The following is a 24,777-nucleotide window of genomic DNA, read 5'->3' on the forward strand; positions in this document are numbered from 1 at the left end:
ACTTTATCTCCTTGGAGCAGAGGCTGCATTTAGCATACCCTGCCTCATCAATGTGTTTAAAACACTGTGACAGCAGGAAGCTGTCTGGTCAGCTGTCACGTCTGTTTAGACCTCCACCTGTATCCAGGCCCAGCTCCACCTTTATCCAGGCACAGCTCCTTCACATCAAGCGTCAAGCTGCGCTACACTAACAGCCTCCTCTTCCTGAAGCTCTTTGACCTCATCATCTCATCAGTATCTGGGCCTTTCATTCTACTTTGAGTTAAAACAAACAACCTGCAAACAGATCCGCCGGTGTTCTGGTTTAACGTTAATGAGTGACCGCGTGAACTGAACCGGAACACGGGGGGGCTTCATGTTTCATCACGTTATGTTTTTTCCTCCTAAATCGCGATAATGACGAATGTTAACAGTCGACAAAGTTCCGCATGCAGTGGACGTTATCCTTAACCCATCAAGTCTGAACTATAACGGTACATAACGTAACTTGACGGAGGGAAAGACGCTGTAGACATCTTAACGCTGATTGGCCAAGACTCGACACATCAAAGATGTTTTATTGTGAAGATCACCACATCACCTTTTCTCCTCGTCTCACTCCAATCTGAGAAACGCTGGTTTGCCAGTTATTCTAATATTGGAGTTTAAATTTGAGATTTTGTCCCTGAATGTGCGCCGAATCCAGTAGCAGGTTATAGTCATTCGTATGCAAACGTCCAACTTTTCGTCCAACCAAGCGAGAAGAACACTATAAACTGCACTATTTGTGAATACACTTCGGCGTGAAATGAACGCATTTCGGGGGGGCGGCACCGAACTATTTTAGTAAAAAATTAGAAGCCTTTAATTGTTTTTTTAATCTGTATCTATGTTTGTCTCATTAAATAAAGTCACATGTGTCTGGAGAAGTTGACTCACACCGACAGACTGTAACAGGACACCGGGGAGGTCTGCTGTTCAGTCTGGGAGAGAGTCCACAAATCCACAAATACAAATAGCTGAAGCGAACCACACGGACACCAAGTTTACAGCAATAAACTAACTTTGCTGATTACAGGAAAGTTACGTTACAGCCACCATGGAGCTCTGTTTGAGGATTGCGTTACTCCTTTTACTCATTACTGGAACGTTAACGCAAGACGGTAAGAGCACTATTGGGATTATTACCAGCAACGGCAGGGTACTTATGGTTATGGCGTTATGTATTTTAGGGGTTTGTCTTCTAAAGTGACGCAAGGAAACTCTTTTAAGTAGTATTCCTGCTGTTAAAGTGTGTTTCTAGCAGCTTTAGTATTAAGAAGGACATTTAACATATTAGCCAGACAGAGGCTACAAAATTGAACCTTTTTTATTTATTTATATAATTTGCCACTAAAACAGTAACCATGTGGTTATTAGTGCCACACCAAGATTAAAAAAAGTATTTTTCATACTTTATTTATTCAGTTAACTGTGCGAATGTATTTACTGTAAATCTGCAAATCTAGGATTTTATTAGGATGAGATGATGAGATGAGATCGTTCCAGGCGGTGGGCGGCGTTTGGTTTTCGACTTGACTGCTTTCTCATTTTACAGCTGAACCGCAGGCCTACACTAGAACATGTTTATTTATGGTTTGGACAAGGCTCCTCGTCCTTCTTAAGGGAAATCTTAATGTTACAGAATACAATTTTGTGTTTTTTTTTTCTAAATTTGTGGCAGTGGGTTTGGGCAGACCTTTTCCTGTTTAACATGATAACACCGGGCCGTAAATAAATAGTTCCTCTGACCTCGACCCCGCTCAACCTTCAGTATGATCTGGAACGCTGACTGTGGGTCAGGCCCAGGTTGCAACCTCCATTACTGAAAAGTGAAGCCGATGCTTCAAGTCTTAAAGCTGCATTCTCTCAGTGGCGGGCCGTGCATTTTATACCTGGGCCTTCACTGCTGAAATACCAATTTATAACCACATGATGACGCCACAGTTAGGGTTATTATTTGTTTCTTGGGCTGTAACTATATGACGTTACGTATTTGTAATAAACCGTTCGGTACGAGGCTTACAAACCGAACAATACGTTTGAATAATACTAGTGCATTTGGAAAATGCAGAAGTTTAAATTGTAGGAAATATAATGTTTTCTGCGCTCATTGGAGACAACGGTCTGTGTGACCTCTGAACCGGAACAAAAACAGCTGTGCCCCGCAAGTGTTCCGGGACGCTAGGCTAACTAGCTTAACGGAAATACAACAGCAGTAACACGCATTCTGCTACACATTCATGGGCCATTTAGATATTAGATGTAAAAAAACGAACCAGTTGACTTACCAAATGCTGATCACATCCTCTTTTCTTTGTTGACAAAGAGTTTAATCCCACGGTTAAATCCCAACTCACAAATCCGTTTATCTTCCAGTTTCAGCCATTGAGTGTTAAAAAACAAAGCTGGGTAAAAAATCTACACCAAGAAAAATGCAAAAAATATCATAATTTCATTCATATCTTTCAATATGAACTCTCACTACTCACTAAGCCTCTGCTGTAGATTTCGTTTCAAAATAGTCACGTGCTCGCCCACTGACCAATCACAGCACAGAATCTCACTGCAGCGCTGCTGCTAATGCTGACGTAGTTGTAGGCCTGCAGGCCGCTCTGGCGCGTCCAAGAATGTTAAACTAAAGATCTGATTGGTTGAAGACTATGCCAATCAACAATATCGTCCCCATTCACTGCACATGGATGCACAAATGCATAAATTATGATAGATGTAGTGTATTTAAGAAAAATTATAAAATAGCTCTAACTTTGTGATTCTGTTTAGGCCAGCAGAGAAGGCTTTGCAGGCCCTGACGGCCCGCCACTGCATTCTCTCTAATGTCCATCAGGGGGCGACTCCTCTGGTTGTATAGAAGTCTATGAGAAAATGACTCTACTTCTCTCTTGATTTATTACCTCAGTAAACATTGTAAACATGAGTTTATGGTCTCAATCTCTAGTTTCAAGTCTTCTTCAATACAGCATGATGTTCATTTAGTACATTATGGTCCATTTAGAGTCAAACAGACCATACAGCAGGGTATGCTTTGGGAAGCAGTTGGCACCTTGGTCTGGTTCAGGGGTCGGCAACCTTTACTATCCAAAGAGCCATTTTGCCCTATTTTCCACCAAATAAAATTTGTCTGGAGCTATTTGATGTCAAATTTCTCGCCACATATCAAGCATTCAGGTAAGCCAGCATCGTTGGCAGTGAAAGCAAATGAATACGTCCACGCAGAATTAAACTCTCTATTTTCCTCCGTGGCTTTTCTTCTTTTGGATTTATCCATTGATAGTTTACCGAGGGCAGGGATCTGCAAATCATGATCAGCCAGCCGCAGGGAAAGGCACTCTACGATGCAAGATGCAAGTGGCGGATCGCGTAGTGCGGCCGCTTTTGTATATATTTCTATTTTGCTCGACAGGGTTCGAATCCAGTTTGATGCGATCTTTCCATAAATATATTTTCTTCAATGTATTTCTTCATACGTGGCTGTGATGTAGTGCTCACTTATACAATCGTAATCCCCGCAATATATATGAGATGTGGCTTTTAGATCTCCAGCAATATGTTTGTGAATGTGTGACGAATCTGGCAACAGAGGCAGAAAACAGCTGCTGCTGTTACGCGAACACAACACACGCACGGAAGGAAACCAGTAGGTTTGAAAACCAGTAGGACCGGCACCCACTGAGAGTTCCACTGTTGGTTTGTAACAATGTTCCTCGTGTCTTCTTCACACAGGGTTTGACCTGTTCGATGATCTGGACAATCCAGGTGAGTGACTTAAAACTGGGGTTTTATAAGGTTCTTATCCAGAGTCTGTAATTCGTATTTTCCTCACTAATGATGTATAATTTCATCCAATACTACAAGTACTCTCACAACATATACAAACCGTACATATAATGATGTTACGGCCATCTTTTTTAATGTCCCTATTCCCACCGTGACTATCTGATCTATATATAGCCTTCACTGGTCCATGTGGTTGGTAACCTGGACCTGGGTAGACCAGGCGAATCTTATCGGGTAGGGTTTACTTTGGATCACATGGTACACTGTCGAGTGTTGAACAAATACACAGCAGACTGTATAGCTTCAATGAATAAATAGAAACGTAAAGAAAACCCTCAGAATCTAGTTTTTACCAGAGCTTTCATTCACATCCCATGGTCTTCGTCGGAGGATGGATGTTGCTCAGTTGTCGTGACATGACCTAAATATGAAGCTTCACTCATGTCCGAACAATCTCCATCACAACTGAGCAAACCCTTTCTGTCGAATGCACTCGAAAAAGCTTGTAAATGGACCTTTAGTGAATGTTTTTGGTCCATATGTACTGAAGGGTAAAGTTAGGAGGAACAGTGGGGATGCTGGGTAGAAATGTTAACCGGCTGTCAGATAGTAACGCTGCTCAATTCTTTGTGTTCCTCAGAGCCAACACCTGCAAAGCCCAAAGAGCAGCCGAAGGCCCCAGAGAAGCCTATAAGTGATGGTTTGTATCCTTCTACCTGTCCCAGAGTTCCATCTGTTATTATGAGACTATAAGTTAGCAATAGCAGGGGACCAGAGTTTAACAAGGAGGGGGACCCTGATAAACAACACGGTGCTACAACCATGCTAGCAGCTCTCTGAGGTTGTAGGTTTGAAAACCAGTAGGACCGGCACCCACTGCATGCCCAGTGTACGTGAATAGTCACGTGATATTCGTTTTCAGGCATTTTAGTCTGGATCTCGAAAACAATGCTGAAACGCCGTGTAGACGCAGATAGTTTTTGTTTGTTAAAACTCGTATTAAACGTATTAGTGTGGATGTAGCCTCAGGGAGCCGCAGCAGACGGGCCGAAGAGCCGCATGCGGCTCCGGAGCCGCGGGTTGCCGACCCCTGGTCTGGTTGAAGGAGGTTCGACCCATATTTTTGTAGGTCAGTCAAGGCGGATGCTGATGTGTTGCAGAGATTCCACATCTGCAAAATTTGTGTAAGATTTATTTTTGGTCATTTGTTCTGGAATAGCACGTGGAACAGGATAAACATAATGGTAGAAAGAAAAAGGAAGTGATAATATTACATGTAAATTACTTCAACTGGCCTGAAATAGTCTGCAGGCAAACTGGTATGTGTTAGTAGCTGGAAGATGAATTAGCCATATTGAATGTAAGGGACTCTTTTCACCTCATATGCCCGATCCACATTCACGGTTAACCAGAAACAATGAGCACAATGGAAACACTGGGTCACCTCATACATAATAATGGAAAGACAGGATTTCGCGGCGATCTCTTAATAGTGAGCTGGTTAGGTGTAACGAATATTTTATATTCAGCTGCTATATTGAGCCAGAGGAATTGTAATCTGAAAAAAATACTCAATAAATATATTAAATATGAATTAAACCTCTGAGTTGAATGGACTACTAGGACTATAACATCATAGTGTTAAATGTGAGCCCTAATGAATCCGCTCCAGTCTACAGCTTTCTGTTCTGTGGGGAACATGCTGTGTCCTTTGGTTGTATTTTGCTGTTTTGTTGGAAGCAATTACTTCCTTTGTTGTTGTCTTTTTAGCCTAAAGTACGTAGAGACCGCAATTAGTGAATTCATTCCATTCCATTTCACTTTTTCTTGCACAGCTGCTTCACCGTAAAAACAGTTCATTTTAGCTGCTGCAAGCTGCTTCAAGAAGCGCTGATCACGTGTATTTGATTTTCGTGTAACTGCGTTTGAATGATAGTGTGAAGCTTGTATCAGGCTGAGTGGCTGCAGAGGAAGACCTTCTGGTCAGCTGATCGAGCGCTGACTGTGGATCAGTTCAGAGTTCCACTGTTGGTTTGTAACAATGTTCCTCGTGTCTTCCTCACACAGTGTATGACCTGTTCGGTGCTCTGGACGATCCAGGTGAGTGACTTAAAACTGGGGTTTTATAAGGTTCTTATCCAGAGTCTGTAATTCGTATTTTCCTCACTAATGATGTATTATTTCATCCAATACTATGAGTACTCTCACAACATATACAAACCGTACATATAATGTTGTTACGGCCATCTTTTTTAATGTCCCAGAATCTAGTTTTTACCAGAGCTTTCATTCACATCCCATGGTCTTCATCGGAGGATGGATGTTGCTCAGTTGTCGTGACATGACCTAAGTATGAAGCTTCACTCATGTCCGAACAATCTCCATCACAACTGAGCAAACCCTTTCTGTCGAATGCACTCGAAAAAGCTCGTAAATGGACCTTTAGTGAATGTTTTTGGTCCATATGTACTGAAGGGTAAAGTTAGGAGGAACAGTGGGGATGCTGGGTAGAAATGTTAACCGGCTGTCAGATAGTAACGCTGCTCAATTCTTTGTGTTCCTCAGAGCCAACACCTGCAATGCCCAAAGAGCAGCCTATAAGTGATGGTTTGTATCCTTCTACCTGTCCCAGAGTTCCATCTGTTATTATTAGACTATAAGTTAGCAATAGCAGGGGACCAGAGTTTAACAAGGAGGGGGACCCTGATAAACAACACGGTGCTACAGCCATGCTAGCAGCTCTCTGAGGTTGTACTTAGGCACAGTAGTGCTAAATGCTAACGTCTGAACCTTTACATACCCATGATGACTGTGGGACGTGTCCCATGTTCACCATCCTAGTTTGCTGCTTTGCACTGAACCAAGGCTGATGGGAATGTCTTTAGTTCTAAAGGTGCTTGCACACAAACCAAGGTATTGCACAATGGTGTTAAAATCCAATAGTTAAGGAAAAGGTGTTATTGGACAAATATGTTGTTTTGCAGGCACTTCCTATTTTATTAAAAGAATCCGTCAAACGGGACAAGCATTAATAATATTTCTGTATGAAAAGTCCATTCTACGACATTTGGAACAGAGCCTTGGAACAGAACGGAGACCTTTTGGGCATCTTCGGGTACATTAATCCATAACTCAGTGGTTTTAAGTCTGAGTCACTTCAATGATCGTATGTCACATGCAGTGGCGGGCCGTCAGGGCCTGCAAAGCCTTTTCTTTTGGCCTAAACAGAATCACAAAGTTATAGCTATTTTATAATTTAATCATTTTTCTTAAATACACTACATGTATCATAATTTATACAAATATTTTTCCCATTATCTTATTTTCTCATTGCACAGCTACTGTGTTCCTCAGTTGCTCTGCTTCCAGTGCAGCTTGTTTTAAGTAGAGCTTTTATCCAATCAGATTTCACCTCTGTGTCTCTAGGTAAGAAGAGAGGCCCCAGGCCTGCAGACTCACCAGTGAATCCATGTGCAGTTTAAGTGAATGGGGACGATATTGTTGATTGTCATAGTCTTCAACCAATCAGATCTTTAGTTTAACATTCTTGGACGCGCCAGAGCGGCCTGCAGGCCTACAGCTATGTCAGCATTAGCAGCAGCGCTGCAGTGAGATTCTGTGCTGTGATTGGTCAGTGGGCGAGCACGTGACTGTCGTGAAACGAAACTTAACAGCAGAGGCTTAGTCGAGTAGTAAGAGTTCATATTGAAAGATATGAATGAAATTATGATATTTTTAGCATTTTGCTTGGTGTAGATTTGTAATTTTTTTTTACCTAGCTTTGTTTTTTAACACTCAATGGCTGAAGGAGGAGAAACGGATTTGTGAGTTGGGATTTTGTGGGATTAAACTTTGTCAACAAAGAAAAGAGGATGTGATCAGCATTTGTCAAGTCAACTGGTTCGTTTTTTTACATCTAATATCTGAATGGCCCATGAGTGTGTAGCACAATGCGTGTTACTGCTGTTGTTTCCCCGTTAAGCTAGTTTGCCTAGCCTCCCGGAACACTTGCAGAGCATCAGCTGTTTTTGGTTGTGGTTCTTTTTGTTCCGGTTCAGAGGTCACACAGACCGCTGTCTCCTCGTGAGCGCAGCAAACATTATATTTACTACAATTTAAGCTTCTATATTTTACAACTGCACTAGTATTATTCAAACATATTGTTCGGTTTGTAAGCCTTGTACCAAACGGTTTAATACAAATACGTAACGTTACATAGTTACAGCCCAAGAAATGAATAATAATCCTAGCTGTGGCGCCATCATGTGGCTATAAAGTGGTATTTCAGCAGTGAAGGCCCAGGTATAAAATGCACGGCCCGCCACTGGTCACATGTATATATGGATGCAGATCTACAGGCATCTGGTGAAATGCTTCCTGACCACTAATGTTTCCTCCAATGTTCTTGTTCCTCAGTTGAGAAACCTGCTGATGACAGTGGAGGATGTGAGTCTAAACCTCCGTTTATTACATGCCTGTTTATTTACTACCGTATTATTACATCATTATTAAAATCATTAGGTATTTCATTTTGGTAACACTATTTATGATGCCCGTGTAAATATGATATACCACTGTATAATTATTATAAGCACTCATTATTCTTCACACCAATAATCATAACGCATTATGAAGCATTTATTAATGACTCATAAGGTCCAGTATTACACCGTTGTGTGTTCTTGTAGAATTCATATTTTTTTCACTTTACTAGATGAACACTTTATAGTAAATTATAACAATGATTATATGCATTATCAAAACATTACAATGTATTACAACAATGGCAATTGTAGTGACCTTTGCAGTCAGTGAGTGACCAGCAGTTATGAAGAAGTATTGTATATTTGACTATACTTGAGCTGTGTTATAGACATATAATAAACCAGTATGCATTACAGACATAGAAAGTGTATAGTGTGTAAAGTATGTATAATAAATGACATCTTTCTGAACTCTTCCTCAGACTGCCAGCGAATTTTGCTTGAAAAACTGAACGAGGTCCTTGAGAATCAAAAGCTGCTGCTGAAGCAGAGGGCTCCCTCTTCTCGCTTCTATAACGGGCGTTAAGCGTGGAGACACAGGAAGACCTGTGTGAGTACCATTCTGTTCCCATCTTAGTGAACTAAAACCTTTCCCGTGGCTTTAACAGTCCAGAGAGACACACTCACTGACTGAACCTCGCTTGTGTTTTCAGGTGTGAGGAAGACTTGTTGGATGATCACACCTCCCTCAATACGCCTGCAACCTCTTAATTAACTGATGCCATTTATATTTTATATCATGAATGCCAACACTAATCGACTGTATTGTAAATGCACAAGGGATGACTCAGCGTGCGGCGAGCTGTGAGACGGATGTCTGCAGAACATCCGAGCGTCATGATGAGCTTGGTGGAGGATCAATAAAGAGGATCATGAATGGTGGACTTGTGTGTTCCTTCTTTTGTATAAGCTTGATATTATTTGTGCCAATCGTTGCTTCAAATGAGTGATTTGTAGACTGTGTAGGTGATGCAGACAGACTTGATTAATGAGGCCATCCTGCGGTTTACACAAATACGATGCGATATTTATTTATCTCAGCAGTGTCAGCCTATTGTTCTTATCAGAACCAATAAGAAATTGTTAATATGACATTCTGTCATAGCTCATTTCTTCCTTTAAGATACATTAACAGTATGTACACGCAAAACTGCCCAAGTTTAGGACATATGAAAAGAAATGTATCAAACAAAATATGTTTTTTTATCTTCTTATTCTTAATATTCTTATATTATTCTTTATTATCATGGTGCCATATTGATGCAGTTTTGGATTAAAAAAAAAGAAATCCAATATATGGTTTGGAGTCTACACCCATCTCTTCTTGTGAATGTGGTATTTCCCCTAAAATGAACTGTACAAAATAAAATATATTTGTTTCCTTCTTATTACCTCCAAAACATATCGGAAAATGATCCTTAAATTGAAATGCTTGCCCAGTTTTCCTTTTTCAATAATGTTGAACCCAAAATATTCTGGTGTACATAAAACAAATGACAGATGGTTTCTTTACTTAATTCACAGAAGGTACAATCATCATATTATTCAGCCAACAACTGGACAGATATGATGCAGGAGATTGTGGGACATAACGCATGCATAAGTGTGAGTTAAGTGGTTTGGAATAACTTCCCTCCTATTTTCTGACCGTCACATGAACACACACCTAAGTGCTCAAGACTGCAAGTGTGAGTATTGGGACTGACCTGTTGCACCTTCCTCATTCTAATTAGTTCATATTCTAATCAGCCAGAATAATTGAAAGCACCTGTTGGGGTTGGCGGGGCCTTTAAGTGTCCCCATAAACCATTCAGCCAGCGGGCGTACAAATGGTTACCAAAGGGGACAGCGCATGTGTGTTACATAATGTCTACAGAAACATTAACATGAAGGATTTAAAAAGGCTGATGAAAAATACAAGAGGAATACACATATTTGACACACCTGGTTTATTCATCAAGCATTTCTTTTATTGTGCTTATTGAAGCTGTTTTGACAAAAACAAGGAACAAGTAATAACCTCTCCTCTTCTTAGAGGAATAAAAAGGTGAAATATGCCTTTAGAATAAAAAGTTAAGACGGCCACATGCTTATGACCCTGGACTCCTGCTCGTCACATCATCAGTGAAGCAACAAGTCAAAGTGAAAGCCGTGCACACACACACTAGGTGGCACATGATGATTGTTTCATGTTCAGTTGAGCAGCAGCGCAAGTAGCTTCATGTGGAACTACATTTATTCTAATATTGGAGTTTAAATTTGAGATTTTGTCCCTGAATCTGCGCCGAATCCAGTAGCAGGTTATAGTCATTCGTATGCAAACGTCCAACTTTTCCGAGGTCTTTATTTTCTATTAAAAGCGAGAAGAACACTATAAACTGCACTATTTGTGAATACACTTCGGCGTGAAATGAACGCATTTCGGGGGGGCGGAACCGAACTATTTTAGTATAAAATTAGAAGCCTTTAATTGTTTTTTTAATCTGTATCTATGTTTGTCTCATTAAATAAAGTCACATGTGTTTAAAAAAAAAAAAAAAGAATACGAGCCGCCCCTCTGATGAGGTGGCCACACCCGGTCTGGAGAAGTTGACTCACACCGACAGACTGTAACAGGACACCGGGGGAGGTCTGCTGTTCAGTCCGGGAGAGAGTCCACAAATACCCGCTAGCTGAAGCGAACCACACGGAGACCAAGTTTACAGCAATAAACTAACTTTGCTGATTACAGGAAAGTTACGTTACAGCCACCATGGAGCTCTGTTTGAGGATTGCGTTACTCCTTTTACTCGTTACTGGAACGTTAACGCAAGACGGTAAGAGCACTATTGGGATTATTACCAGCAACGGCAGGGCGTGTACTTATGGTTATGGCGTTATGTATTTTAGGGGTTTGTCTTCTAAAGTAACGCAAGGAAACTCTTTTAAGTAGTATTCCTGCTGTTAAAGTGTGTTTCTAGCAGCTTTAGTATTAAGAAGGACATTTAACATATTAGCCAGACAGAGGCTACAAAGTTGAACCTTTTTTATTTATTTATATAATTTGCCACTAAAACAGTAACCATGTGGTTATTAGTGCCACACCAAGATTAAAAAAAGTATTTTTCATACTTTATTTATTCAGTTAACTGTGAATGTATTTACTGTACATCTCTGCAAATCTAGGATTTTATTAGGATGAGATGATGAGATGAGATCGTTCCAGGCGGTGGGCGGCGTTTGGTTTTCGACTTGACTGCTTTCTCATTTTACAGCTGAACCGCAGGCCTACACTAGAACATGTTTATTTATGGTTTGGACAAGGCTCTTCATCCTTCTTAAGGGAAATCTTAATGTTACAGAATACAATTTTGTGTTTTTTTTTTCTAAATTTGTGGCAGTGGGTTTGGGCAGGCCTTTTCCTGTTTAACATGATAACACCGGGCCGTAAATAAATAGTTCCTCTGACCTCGACCCCGCTCAACCTTCAGTATGATCTGGAACGCTGACTGTGGGTCAGGCCCAGGTTGCACCCTCCATTACTGAAAAGTGAAGCCGATGCTTCAAGTCTTAAAGCTGCATTCTCTCTAATGTCCACCAGGGGGCGACTCCTCTGGTTGTATAGAAGTCTATGAGAAAATGACTACGTTTCTCTTGATTTATTACCTCAGTAAACATTGTAAACATGAGTTTATGGTCTCAATCTCTAGTTTCAAGTCTTCTTCAATACAGCATGATGTTCATTTAGTAAATGATGGTCCATTTAGAGTCAACAGACCATAAACAGGGTATGCTTTAGGGCGGGGCCACCTTGTGATTGACAGCCCGCTTACACTGCATTGTCTGGGTGTTGTCCGTGCTTTTGTCTTACAACTTTAACCCTTTCACTGTGTGTTTTCCATTCATGGAAGTTAATTGTAACATTTTGGTTCGGCTGTACTTAGCCTCTTGAAGCACTTCTGGTTGCAAAAAAACAAGATGTCGACGGAAAAAATTGTCCACTTCTTATATACAGCCTATGTTTAGGCCTTGTTACCCGACATCAGTGTGCACTAATGCTCTTGTGTCTAAAGAGCTGAATAGTGTTGATTAAGTCATTACCGTGAAGTAAGAATACAATACGAAAAAAAAAACTGACAAAGTAGCAATGGGTCCGCTGTAACTCATCTTACAGACTGAAAGACTGAAACCACAGCAAAGCTTCTTTCAGGCGAAGAACAAATGCTCAGAGCCTCTACTTCCCGTTGAGGCGAAGACGAGGGCTGCTAGAGAAAACCACAGGCACGCACATGGCAAGCAGTTGGCACGTTGGTCTGGTTGAAGGAGGTTCGACCATATTTTTGTAGGTCAGTCAAGGCGGATGCTGATGTGTTGCAGAGATTCCACATCTGCAAAATTTGTGTAAGATTTATTTTTGGTCATTTGTTCTGGAATAGCACGTGGAACATGATAAACATAGTGGTAGAAAGAAAAAGGAAGTGATAATATTACATGTAAATTACTTCAACTGGCCTGAAATAGTCTGCAGGCAACCTGGTATGTGTTCGTCTAACCGTAGCCGGAAGATGAATTAGCCATATGTTCACCTCATATACCCGATCCACATTCATGGTTAACCAGAAACAATGAGCACAATGGAAACACTGGGTCACCTCATACATAATAATGTTGTATTTTGCTGTTTTGTTGGAAGCAATTACTTCCTTTGTTGTTGTCTTTTTAGCCTAAAGTACGTAGAGACCGCAATTAGTGAATTCATTCCATTCCATTTCACTTTTTCTTGCACAGCTTGCTTCACCGTCAAAACAGTTCATTTTAGCTGCTGCAAGCTGCTTCAAGAAGCGCTGATCACGTGTATTTTATTTTCGTGTAACCGCGTTTGAATGATAGTGTGAAGCTCATATCAGGACACGTGGAGCCTGAGTGTGCGTAAAAGATAAGCCTGCCATTGAAGTAAGACTTTAATGGGTGATGTCACAATATCATCTGTTTTTATCAGTGTTGGTATCTGCTTCTCTGTGGGGGAAGCGACTCGCTAGTCTCAGTGACTCATGCGTATCAGTCAGCGTTGTCGTGGGAACCGACCAATACACTGCAGGACATCCTGACAACACCCAAACACAGAACACATGTGCTTCCACTATGAAGGGGAAAACCCCAGAGTGCTGAGTGGCTGCAGAGGAAGACCTTCTGGTCAGCTGATCGAGCGCTGACTGTGGATCAGTTCAGAGTTCCACTGTTGGTTTGTAACAATGTTCCTCGTGTCTTCCTCACACAGGGTTTGACCTGTTCGATGCTCTGGACGATCCAGGTGAGTGACTTAAAACTGGGGTTTTATAAGGTTCTTATCCAGAGTCTGTAATTTGTATTTTCCTCACTAATGATGTATTATTTTATCCAATACTCCGAGTACTCTCACAACATATACAAACCGTACATATAATGTTGTTACGGCCATCTTTTTTAATGTGACCCACCGTGACTATATGATCTATATATAGCCTTCACTGGTCCACGTGGTTGGTAACCTGACCTTGGACCTTATTGGGACCTTAGTGAATCTTATTGGGTAGGGTTTAATTTGGATCACATGGTACACTGTCGAGTGTTGAACAAATACACAGCACACTGTATAGCTTCAATGAATAAATAGAAAAGTAAAGCAAGTTGTCAGTTGTCGTGACATGACCTAAGTATGAAGCTTCACTCATGTCCGAACAATCTCCATCACAACTGAGCAAACCCTTTCTGTCGAATGCACTCGAAAAAGCTTGTAAATGGACCTTTAGTGAATGTTTTTGGTCCATATGTACTGAAGGGTAAAGTTAGGAGGAACAGTGGGGATGCTGGGTAGAAATGTTAACCGGCTGTCAGATAGTAACGCTGCTCAATTCTTTGTGTTCCTCAGAGCCAACACCTGCAAAGCCCAAAGAGCAGCCGAAGGCCCCAGAAAGTGATGGTTTGTATCCTTCTACCTGAGTTTAGACCAGAGTTTAACAAGGAGGGGGACCCTGATAAAACAACACGGTGCTACAGCCATGCTAGCAGCTCTCTGAGGTTGTACTTAGGCACAGTAGTGCTAAATGCTAACGTCTGAACCTTTATATATCCATGATGACTGTGGGACGTGTCCCATGTTCACCATCCTATGTTTTCTACTTTGCACCGAACACAGCCAAGGCTGATGGGAATGTCTTTAGTTCTAAAAGGTATTTGTACACAAACCAAGGTATTGCACAATGGCGATCAAATCCAATAGTTAAGGAAAAAGTGTTATTGGACAAATATGTTGTTTTGCAGGCACTTCTTATTTTATGAAAAGAATCCGTCAAACGGGACATCCGGACGTATTTATACCCGGGGTTGTATTTCAGTTCATTCCTCACACAGCTTTTCAATGGAGTGCCCTAGGAAACCACACAGGTGATCAGACAGGTTTGAGATGGGTCCACACCTGAACCACATTATCTGAACCACATTATCTGGAAACGAAAAACAAAAGAGACAGACACACATTAAATAACCACTTGATCTTATGGAGCTACTTCCGGGTTGATAGTGTACTTCATGTGGATGTGATTACAAAGAAGTAAAAGCATCTTTTTTTTAATGGAGCAGCTCAGTTTGCATGAGACGGTTGGTCTGGACTAATTCACGTGTTCTACTTGCTTCCCCCTCCAGGTGGGCTGGACCTTTTCGACGCCTTTGGACCAGGTAAATGACACTGAGCAGGTGTTTCTGTTGTGTTCTCTCTTGAACTTTAAAATGTGTCAGCTGCTGTTTGAAACATAATGCCACAGTGTGAGCTGTGAATCAGCCGTGGCAGTGAGAGGTCATGTGTTCGCATGTTTACGATATGGGTGTTTCGGCCTGAACAGTTGTCATACAGAGCTTGAGTTGTTCTTGTCTAAATCAATATACTTCTTTCCACAGATGAGCCGACTGAAAAACCCAAGAAACCAAGTTCTGGAGACACTGGTAGGTTTAACGGCGTCCCTCGTACCTCTCGTGGTTTGGGCCGTGGAGATAGTTTTGGGTATATGTGGGTGAGCTGATACCGATACTGTGTCACACCGATAGCTGAATGCTGCATCTCATCTCACGTTCCCTGTCTCTCTCTGTGCTGACTATCAAGATAAGGGCAAAAGAAGCCACAAAATAAACTTGATAAAAATCACATTGATCATTGATATGGTTACGTAAACAAGTTTTGCCTACAGATGCAACAGGATGATAAGTTCTGATTTGATCAGTGAACGCTGTGTGTTTGTGTATTCTAGGAGGCTTTGGACTGGATCTGGAGGACGCTTTCGGCCCCGGTAATGAAGGTCTCCCCAGTGTGGAGTTTTAATGGCTGATGCTTTCCTGTTTGTATTATTATTGTCCAAGAATGAAAGCTAAGCAGCCAAATGTTCGAATTCAATCCGTCTGCACGGATCAACCGCTGAGCCTTTGTGTCTGCGACGTGTAGCGTTAGCCTTTCTTTAGCTCTTAGCCCAATATATCACATATGTAGCCATCAGCTGCATATTAAAGACCCTTTAAATCTACGTAGATGGAATTTCGATTCATTGGAATTCTTAATTTAGGTGGTGTTTCCGTTTTGATGCACCTGCTCTCCTTCTGTGTTTACTAAATGATTGATGTCGATAACATCTTTGTACCCGCAGATCCCAACCCCAAACCTGATAAACCTGCCGTGAAGCCACCAAGCGGTGGAGGTGAGTCCGCCATCATTTCAACCCTTTTCATTGGTTCTTTGGAATCTTCATTTTAATGGTTTCAGAAGAGGAGGCTGATGATGTTCTTTAGTCTTCTTCTTGACGTCAAATCCAAAGCGCAGAACTAAGACGTCAAAGAAGAGACACGACGTAACACCTGGTTGGTTTTAGGAATATCATTTGTTGAGGAAATATAGCAGCAGGTTTATCCTTATCCTAATAAATGTCCCCGTGAAAGTCATTCATCTACAGTTTGTGATTTGTGTTGTTCATTTCTTGAAGGTGGAGGAAATTTTGATCTCTCCGACTTAGATGATGTCAGTGGTGGAGACTACAAGCCTGATGGAGGCCGCCCAGGTGGAGGTAAGACATCAGCCTGATCAGCTGTCACACTGCAGAGTTCACGCCAACATGACACGGCGGTGTACTTTTAACATGCCGCTTTTTGAACCATCGACCCTGGTTGCTCGAAGGAGAGCGAGCACGGTTAGTGTAGTGAACAGTTACAGAGAGATGTGGAGGGAGGAGGAGGAGGAGGAAACTGGTTTCACGGTATGTGCCTCAGTCCTATGAACCACACATGCACACACATGTTACAAGGTCAGAGCTGTGCTATTGTTTCATTTGTCGGATTGAAAAACAGGTTGTTCCAATGTAAATAACAGGTGGAGCCTCCATTTCTGTCCCACATTGGAGAAATGTTTGAGTATATAGATTCCATTGTTTTCCAATTTAAGTAAAAAGTAATTATTAGAGAAATTAAACTTGCGTTCTATTGTCTTTTTATGATTCATGGCAAGGTAAATGTGATGTACTACTTCTAGTCGTGATGGTTCTGTTTCCATGGAGGTGCAGCACTTTTATACTGCAGTCAAAATCAAGGCCACAGAGAGTAAAAGGCCTCAGGCTTCAGAGGGTTAATCTCTGCACACGGATTTCCATGTCAATATATTTTTGCGCCATATGACTCCTGGGAGGCTCAGAAGACTAGTAAGTAAATGATGAGTCATGGGTATTATAGATACAAAATGCACAATGTTCCTAATAATAATCCGTACAGAGTACACCGTAGTTCAATGTTTGTGTTTTCATAGAAAAACAGGCCGATTGTTGATCCTTTTTTCTAAGATTCTGCATCGCTCAGACGACTTCTTTGTTCTGTGTCTTTAGTCAGAGCATGGAAGTAATTAGTTCTTCTACCAGGGAAAGAAAAGGGAATAAAAACCCACAGGCTCTCCAGCCTAATAAGAGCCACATGGCTGCTTTTCAGATGAGATTCTGCTCCATGGTGTTGGTGAAGGAGCAGCTATGCTAACCTGTTATTAACGGCAGCTTACTGCACAGAGAGCCAGCAATACTGATCTGTTGTGTCTATTTCTATTTCTAGTCAGCGCAACACAGAGATACGTAGAGTTTCACTTCAGCCTGCGGTCTGACTGACTTTTCTCCTTCTGTCTTTTGAATCCAGGTGGAGCGTCGGACTCCGGCTACGATCAGGGTACGTTTTATTCTACGTATTATAGTTAATACAGAAGAGCAGAAAGGCCTCACTGACAACAATATCTGGCCGTCCTAATCCTCATAGACTGACTTGCGTTGTGTCTTCCTCACAGGTGGAGCCGACCAGCCTCAAGGTAAATCCCTGTCTGCTCTGGTTCTGTGCTCTTCTGGATCTACTTCCTGTCTTTGTGTCAGTGTGGGCGTCATTATGTCTCCCTGCAGACCGATCTCTCCTGGAGTTCTTGTTGGGCATTTTCCCGTTTCCCCGCCTCAGAGGAAGTTGTGTTCTCTGAACCAACAGTTGTTGTGTTGGTGTTTTATTAGTTTTACATGCCGCCGTCACATATTTGCTTGTGGCTCTGGAGGCAGCGGCAGCTCATTACCTCGCTGTACATTTGTCAGACTCTTATTTTGAATCGTGGGCATTGTCGGCTGGATCACTTCACTTATTCGATCGGCTGCATTCGGTTTCATTTCCCCTCACATAAGTGGTGTCTTTTGAGGATGAACTGATAGCTGGCTCAGTGTTCTTCACATTAGCAGCCCCGGTCTGGTTCCTCTGGCTAAAACCCTGCTTCGATTGTGTGTCGTTGCAGATCCAGACCTTCTGTGGGGCCAAATCCTGAAGATGCTAAATGCTAACATGCCCGAGGAAGTCTATATGTGGATATCCAACTTAAAGCAAATGTTGACCCCTCTGTTAGAGCGGGCCATGGATCTGCTGCAGGCTGTGCCTTGAGCCACTGACCATTTAAAGGGAGAGTTTGACACCTTTTAAGTGGTCGTCCAGTCAGGGTTGATGGTAAATGTAGTCCTTTGAAGCTATGAAGCACTGAGGAATGAACTGCTTCCATGGATCTACCATCAACACTGATTAGACATGAAAGGTGGTGAATGTTCCCTTTAAGTTGTGATTGGCTCTCAGGTCTGAGGGTTACAGACGTTACTGATGTTCTCGGTCCTGGATGAAAAATACATAGCAGGGTGTTTGAAAAGTCAGGAATACTACCGGGATACTTTTTTTCTTATCATTTCTCATCTTATTTTGAAACCCTGTACACACTTCCTGTGCCCTTTGACCTCTGGCTTCGTCCGTGTCATAGGGTACATCCCAAGTCTCTTAATTGTCATTTCCTTGCTCCTCGATCCTCGCATGGTTTCCTCCGTGCATCCCTGGTGGGAGGGACTAAGACGGAAGGAAAGGACCCAAGTGAGGGAAACGGGGACGCAATTAAGAGACTTGGGATGTACCCATGGATCCACAGCTGCAGACTATAAACTATTGTCAGCGTTGTAGCGCTACAAGAAATAAGATACAGTCGACTTTATCCCTGTTATTCCAGACTTACCAGACACCCTGTATTTAGGCGTGTTCACACACTCATTGTTCTGTCACTCCCCACCCAGCAGTGCCATGACTCATACATATTCATATGGTGTATGGTTTCTTTTAACGTGTGAGTGGATCTGGTACTGTAGAATATATTTGATCACGTCGGTTGGTTTAATGCTTGTATTTTATTTCGCCTGAAATAAGCTCTTACGACAGGAAGTGAAGCGTCTGAGTAGATGAGTCAGTGACTCTGATGCTCGGTTTTACCTTCATATGTAAGCTGTTATGGAGTTGACTTGAAGCTGTAGAATATATATTTTCAGTCGAGATAAACTTGACATGATGCTTGCAACTAGTCTTTGTGAATGAGCGTTTTGGGCTGTGAGGACACGGCTGCTTTCCTCCACAGTCAGCAGCAGTCTGCTCACATTCTTCACATTCTTCAGCGTTGACAGATCCAGCATGTCGAGGTGTTCGTCCTCTCACTGTCTCTGATTAACTTTTAGATATTGGATCAGATGATGTTTTTCTCTTTAGCTCATGAGTAGTTCTCTGTCTTGTCTTTGGTAATGGTCAGCGTATTTATTTTGGCGGGTTCTTTGTAGTTGAAGCTTTTTTTTTTAAACTTTTGCCTCGAGTCTTTACGGCATTTTGTAACATGGCCGATTGCAATGTAAAGTCATGAGATGTATGAAGCATAATAAATAAAAGCCCACGTGGAACGGTCAGCGCTCCCTTCACAATGTGTTGGATTTGTGATCATCTGCAGAACCGACAGAGTAACGCACACACACACACACACACACACTGGGCTGACTCCAGTCCCCAGACCTGAGGCCCTCAGACTTCTTCTTACAGTGTGCAACATTAAGCCACAGGTATCATTGTCCACATAACAGGATGCTTATTATTGTCCTCTATCATTCATAAGCAGATGTGTGCTGTGTTGTAAACAAACACATAAAGTACCACTGAAATGAGACCTATGTGGGGATCAAGGTCCCCCTAAAGTGTGCTGCGTGTGTGTGTGTGTGTGTGTGTGTGTGTAAGAAGAACACTACATGCTCAGCATTTCCAAGCAGCTAGTCACGCTGGAGGCTGGAGGCGTCCTGTATTTCTTTTTTCTGTCCAGGCGACGCCCCGTTTTAACACACTGCACCATCACAAGACACTCCTCTCCCTCATGACTCAATATATACGCTGCCAGTGTGTGTGTGTGTGTGTGTGTGTTTGTGCCACACCCTGCCCTGGAGCTTGGGTGTGTTCACTTTTTAATCCCTCTTTTTATTCACAGTGTCGGTTTTACTGCCGACAGTTTCTCTCCAGTCTGAAAATGGCTCTCTGTCTTTGCATCGCTCTTGTTGTTTTCGTCACATGAGAATCTCAGCCGCTCTGTACAGTTTGTTCTGGGAACTCTCTGCTGCAAGCGCAGCTGTCATCCAAAGTCATTCACCGCCACCTTGTGGCAAACTGGGGTTACGACAGTTCACGGTTTAGGAACCACGGTCCGACTAAAAGGATGAAACCTCAGGATGCTATGTGTTCACCATGAGGAGAGACAAATGTAAAAGTTCTCAAGTGATCACATGACTCATCACATGTCCGCTCTGAGCAGGAATAGCCAATCGGACACAAGGATATACCAACATCTGTATTCTTCTTTTTGAAGATGAAAATGTTCTCAAAGAAAGCATACACAAAGTATAGTTTATACATGTGAATTATTTTATACCTCAGTAGCAATTAACCCGTGAAATTGACACGCGTGTGTGTGTGTGTGTTCCGTCCTGCAGAAGCTGGACCTGGAAAGATTGCAGGCATCGCCAGCGCCATCGGCGTCGCTCTGATGGGAGCGGTGACCAGTTACGTAGCTTACCAGAAGAAAAAGCTCTGCTTCAAGCTGCAAGGAGGTCGCTATGTTTTCACGACGTCACAAATAGAAAGAAATCGACAGATTCACAAATTCAAGGAAAGCGTGACTCCGTCATCACACTGATGACATGTTCTTTCTGCAGGTACGGATCCAGAGAGCGGGAAAGGCCACCACGGTACTCAGTCTGATCCCCAGGGTGAGTTCTTGTGTATTCAAAGAGAAAAACGGTTACAGCTTCTATGATACAGGAGGAATCAACTCTACGTCATTGTTAGCAGCTACGTGTACTCAAGGTATCGTAAGTAAAAGCACTCATTATGCAGAGTGGCCTGTCAGAGAATTATTATTATTATTATTAATGATTCAGTCGTGTGCAGTGTACTAAAATACGATACGTAAGAATTGTGTCTCGAAAGAATGTCGACATGACGCACAGGATCTATGAGGGGAGCATTACATTTCATATGCTATCCAGTTATAGCTGCCTTAAAACGGATGTCTGAATAGAAACCCACATCTGTGAGCAGCCTGACAGCAGGAAGTGAGCTCTCTTTAATCCGTTCGCCGCTCTGTTCTTTCAGTTTTCAGCAACCTGCTCAGGACGTCCTAGTCAGCGGGCCGTCTCGACGCGACGCGACGTCATCCGGCTCTCAATCGGCTGCCGTCGGTTCACGTTTGGTCTGAAACATGAGACTCTCTGTCGACTTTTCTAACACAACTGACGCCAGGTTCACACTGGAAGCTGAAACGCACACACACACACACCACAAACCCATCTCCTCCGTCAACAAGTGACTCTGCTCCTCTGCTGGTTTCTACTGAGCTAATACCTCTCTGCCTGCATCTTTCTCCATGACATCACATACCGTGCATCGTTCATATTGTTTATAGTAGATTATTTGTGTGTTTTGTTGCCAGATTAGACGGAGCCGGACCGAGTGGCTCCACGGTGCTTCTTTATCCAGTGTGAACCCGGCGTAACTTCAAAAACTATTAGCTGAAAATACAATGAGTTGATCAGGGATGCTCAGAGGTTTGACATAGTTGCTACATTACTGCTTCATGAACTCAAACAAGGTGACAGACCCCCCCCCCCCCCCCCCTTTCCTTCCCCAGCTAGCGCTTAAGAAGGGTCAAACAAACCTTCTCTCTCTGTTTGGCTCAGTATTTTTTTTTTTTTTAGCACCTTGACTCCTACAAGGTTTGTTCATTTGAATCACGAGAGAAAAATAACATGTGTGGTATGTTTCATTGTTTGTTGACAAATCTGCGATTTCTGCCTCCCGACGTTTCTTTCTTTCGTTTGTTTTTTTGTGAACCGACCCTTTTATTGTTCACCTCAGTCTGCCTGAACCGAATACCTTAAACCCTCTAATAGAAGAAGCTGTTGAAATAAAACAAGGAGCGTGGCCAGCATGAACAAATAGAAGCTGGCTGCTAATTGAGGCCATAAACCAGTGAACCGGCTCATTGATAACAAATGGTACTGGTAAATGAACTGTACTTGTACAGCGCTTTTCTAGTCTTTCCGACCACCCAAAGAACAACCGGCGCGCCGATTCAGTCCCGTCACGCTCACCACTCTGCCGCTCTCACTTCCTCTTTTCATCACATACCATCCTCATTCACTCATTAACACCTGCAGACCAGCAGACACTTTGACTTCACACATTTAACAACAGGAACTATGGCTCACTTCCATTAAAGGCTAACTTCAGATTTTTTCAACTTGGGTTATTTTTTCCCACGTTTTTGTGTCCAAGTGACTAAAACTCTTTCTGAAACTGGTCCAGTGTTAAAGGGAGAACGCTGCAGATGGCGATGGGAGCCGCTAAACAGGCTTTAATGTCATCATATCTGGCAGCTCGTCATTATTCATGTCGCGTGTTGCCGCTGACAGGCTCCGATTGTTCTTCTAAGTGTCTGACAACATTATGTAAAGGAGTCTAAAGAGAAATAAAAGCTTTTTTGTGAGAGTTGGAGAGAGAAGTGCCGGTGTTGTCAGTTTGTCGTGTTGGAGTACAGAAAGCGTAGCTTCGTGTTGATGTGAGAAGATGTTCAGTCTGAGCCTGTCAATAGAAACAAGCACTTTTAATGGAGGAGCTGCCTGATATGATTACATTACAGTTCGTTTAGCAACTGACTGTCGTGTCACTTGGACACAAAAACATGAGCAAACAGGGACCAGGGTGGAAACATGTAAGTTACCCTTAAAGGGTCCCAGTAAGCCAGCATGCACAGTGCCAGAATACCAGAATCAATAGCAGGAAGAGAAACTCCGAGCGACAGAGAAGTGAGTGTGACATGACTGTTAGATAGAACTCATGTCGTGGGAATGTACATCATTGCATCAACAGCAAATGAATTGAGCGAGTATGCTCATAAAAGAGGTGTAACAACAACAAAAAAGGCCAGGTTCTCTCTCTCTCTCTCTCTCTGCAGTAAAGAGAGATTGTACAGTTACGATATCTGCAGCGTCACACAACGATGTTTCAAGTCGTACTGACGTAGTCGTCATGTAGCTGGATCTCAATCCAGCAGAAGGAGCTTTTTAATATGAAATGCTGATTGTGAGGTCATGAAACACAAAGGAGAGGCAATACTGCCTATGTATACATCCAATAGATGTACAATCTTTTGTATCATAACTGTAACACAGAGTGAGCGTCAGCTTTTTGTTTGCCGTCATGTTGTGTTTGCAAAATTCATTTTGTCTGTGATTTGATTCCTGAAAGTTTTATTTTCTTAAAAAGCTGCACCAATCGATATTTTTATATGAACTGACCGCACTATGTGTAATGTGACGTGTTGTCACCACAGCCTCTTTTATATCATTGGTGGAGACCTAATCTGAACTCGAGGAAGAATAATTAATTGCACTTCTTTATTTCATCAGCACGATTCCAGATGAACGCTCGTGTTGCTCTGCAGCTGCTGCATGTGTAAATAAGCAACGAAGCTTACATCTTTGCCTTCACAACCATAACAGGTTTCCACTGGCCCTTAAATGCAGCTTTAAAACAAGCAAACTCCTTGATTCAAGATGATTTCACACTTTTCTCACTTGTTTTAAGAAAATACGTTTTGTAGGAATCAACCATGGGCAGAAATGACCTGATGGGATGGAGAGATTTTTGCTGTCTGTGTATTGTATCCGTTTTATTGCTCAGCTGTGCGCTGACATTAATCATGTTGATTTCCCTCATGAGTCATCAGTTTATCGGAGGAGCACATATCATAAAATCAGAGGTATTGCATCTGGGGGATTGTTATGATGCTAGAATATTAAAAAGAGTTGGACCCTTGTGAGCTGTAAATACTTGATGATAATAATGCGTATAAATGCCTGCTGACTTTTGCTTTCGGCTTGATGTTGCAGTGTGCTTTTCGTTGTTCAGTATCAACCTCATGTTCTCAATCTCAAGTGCATTTTTGGAGATTTTTTTTTGTCACGTCTTAGTTTTACAAGCATAGACTTATTCAAGGTATATTACAACTAACGATTAGACGAATGTTACTTTTGTGTGTGGATTCAAAGTGTGTGTACATGTTTCCAATAAAGTGGTGTTGTACAGTTTATCTGCGTTTTGTCATTTTCTCGTTGCTTGCTTCATAATTACGAATTTAAGTTGAGGACGGAAGATCATTCTTGACAGCAAGAGTTACTAAATAATCACAGCAAAACAACTTTATGTTGAGCAAAAGATCATGATTTGGTTTAAATAAGTATGTTTGTTTTTTACGTTGTCATGTAGGTTATGTACGTATACGACACAAGTTGATTAAGTTACATTACGTTGCATTCCGTTCCATCATGCTAAGTTCCGTTCCAGTAAGTTGTGTTAAGTGACACTAAATTAAGTCATGTAAAATCACGTTAAGATCATGTAAAGTCACGCTTAAGTTAAGTCACATAAAGTCACGTTAAGTCGCGTTAAGTCACGTTAAGTCACATAAAGTCACGTTAAGTCACGTTAAGTTACCTCAAGTTACATTAAGACATGTTAAGTC

The 24,777-nt window shown here is 42.0% G+C and overlaps 2 protein-coding genes across 2 annotated transcripts; both read left to right on the top strand.

Moving 5' to 3' along the window:
• Nucleotides 1–934: 934 nt before the first annotated feature.
• LOC306715222 (uncharacterized protein) lies at nt 935–9,236 on the top strand. The gene is made up of 8 exons (XM_079185532.1): nt 935–1,142; nt 3,763–3,795; nt 4,457–4,516; nt 5,884–5,916; nt 6,382–6,423; nt 8,233–8,262; nt 8,783–8,910; nt 9,014–9,236. Exons 1-7 carry the CDS (start codon nt 1,079–1,081, stop codon nt 8,884–8,886), a joined length of 366 nt encoding a protein of 121 aa, XP_079041658.1. The 5' UTR covers nt 935–1,078; the 3' UTR covers nt 8,887–8,910; nt 9,014–9,236.
• Nucleotides 9,237–10,961: 1,725 nt separating this feature from the next.
• On the top strand, nt 10,962–24,343 carry cd99 (CD99 molecule). Its single transcript, XM_079185530.1, has 13 exons — nt 10,962–11,176; nt 13,618–13,650; nt 14,248–14,298; nt 15,021–15,053; nt 15,273–15,317; nt 15,620–15,658; nt 16,010–16,060; nt 16,343–16,423; nt 17,529–17,558; nt 17,674–17,694; nt 20,687–20,803; nt 20,909–20,962; nt 21,348–24,343. Exons 1-13 carry the CDS (start codon nt 11,113–11,115, stop codon nt 21,374–21,376), a joined length of 648 nt encoding a protein of 215 aa, XP_079041656.1. The 5' UTR covers nt 10,962–11,112; the 3' UTR covers nt 21,377–24,343.
• Nucleotides 24,344–24,777: the final 434 nt, after the last annotated feature.

This window comes from Pholis gunnellus (assembly GCF_910591455.1).
Source record: "Pholis gunnellus genome assembly, chromosome: 24".
Taxonomy (NCBI): domain Eukaryota; kingdom Metazoa; phylum Chordata; class Actinopteri; order Perciformes; family Pholidae; genus Pholis; species Pholis gunnellus.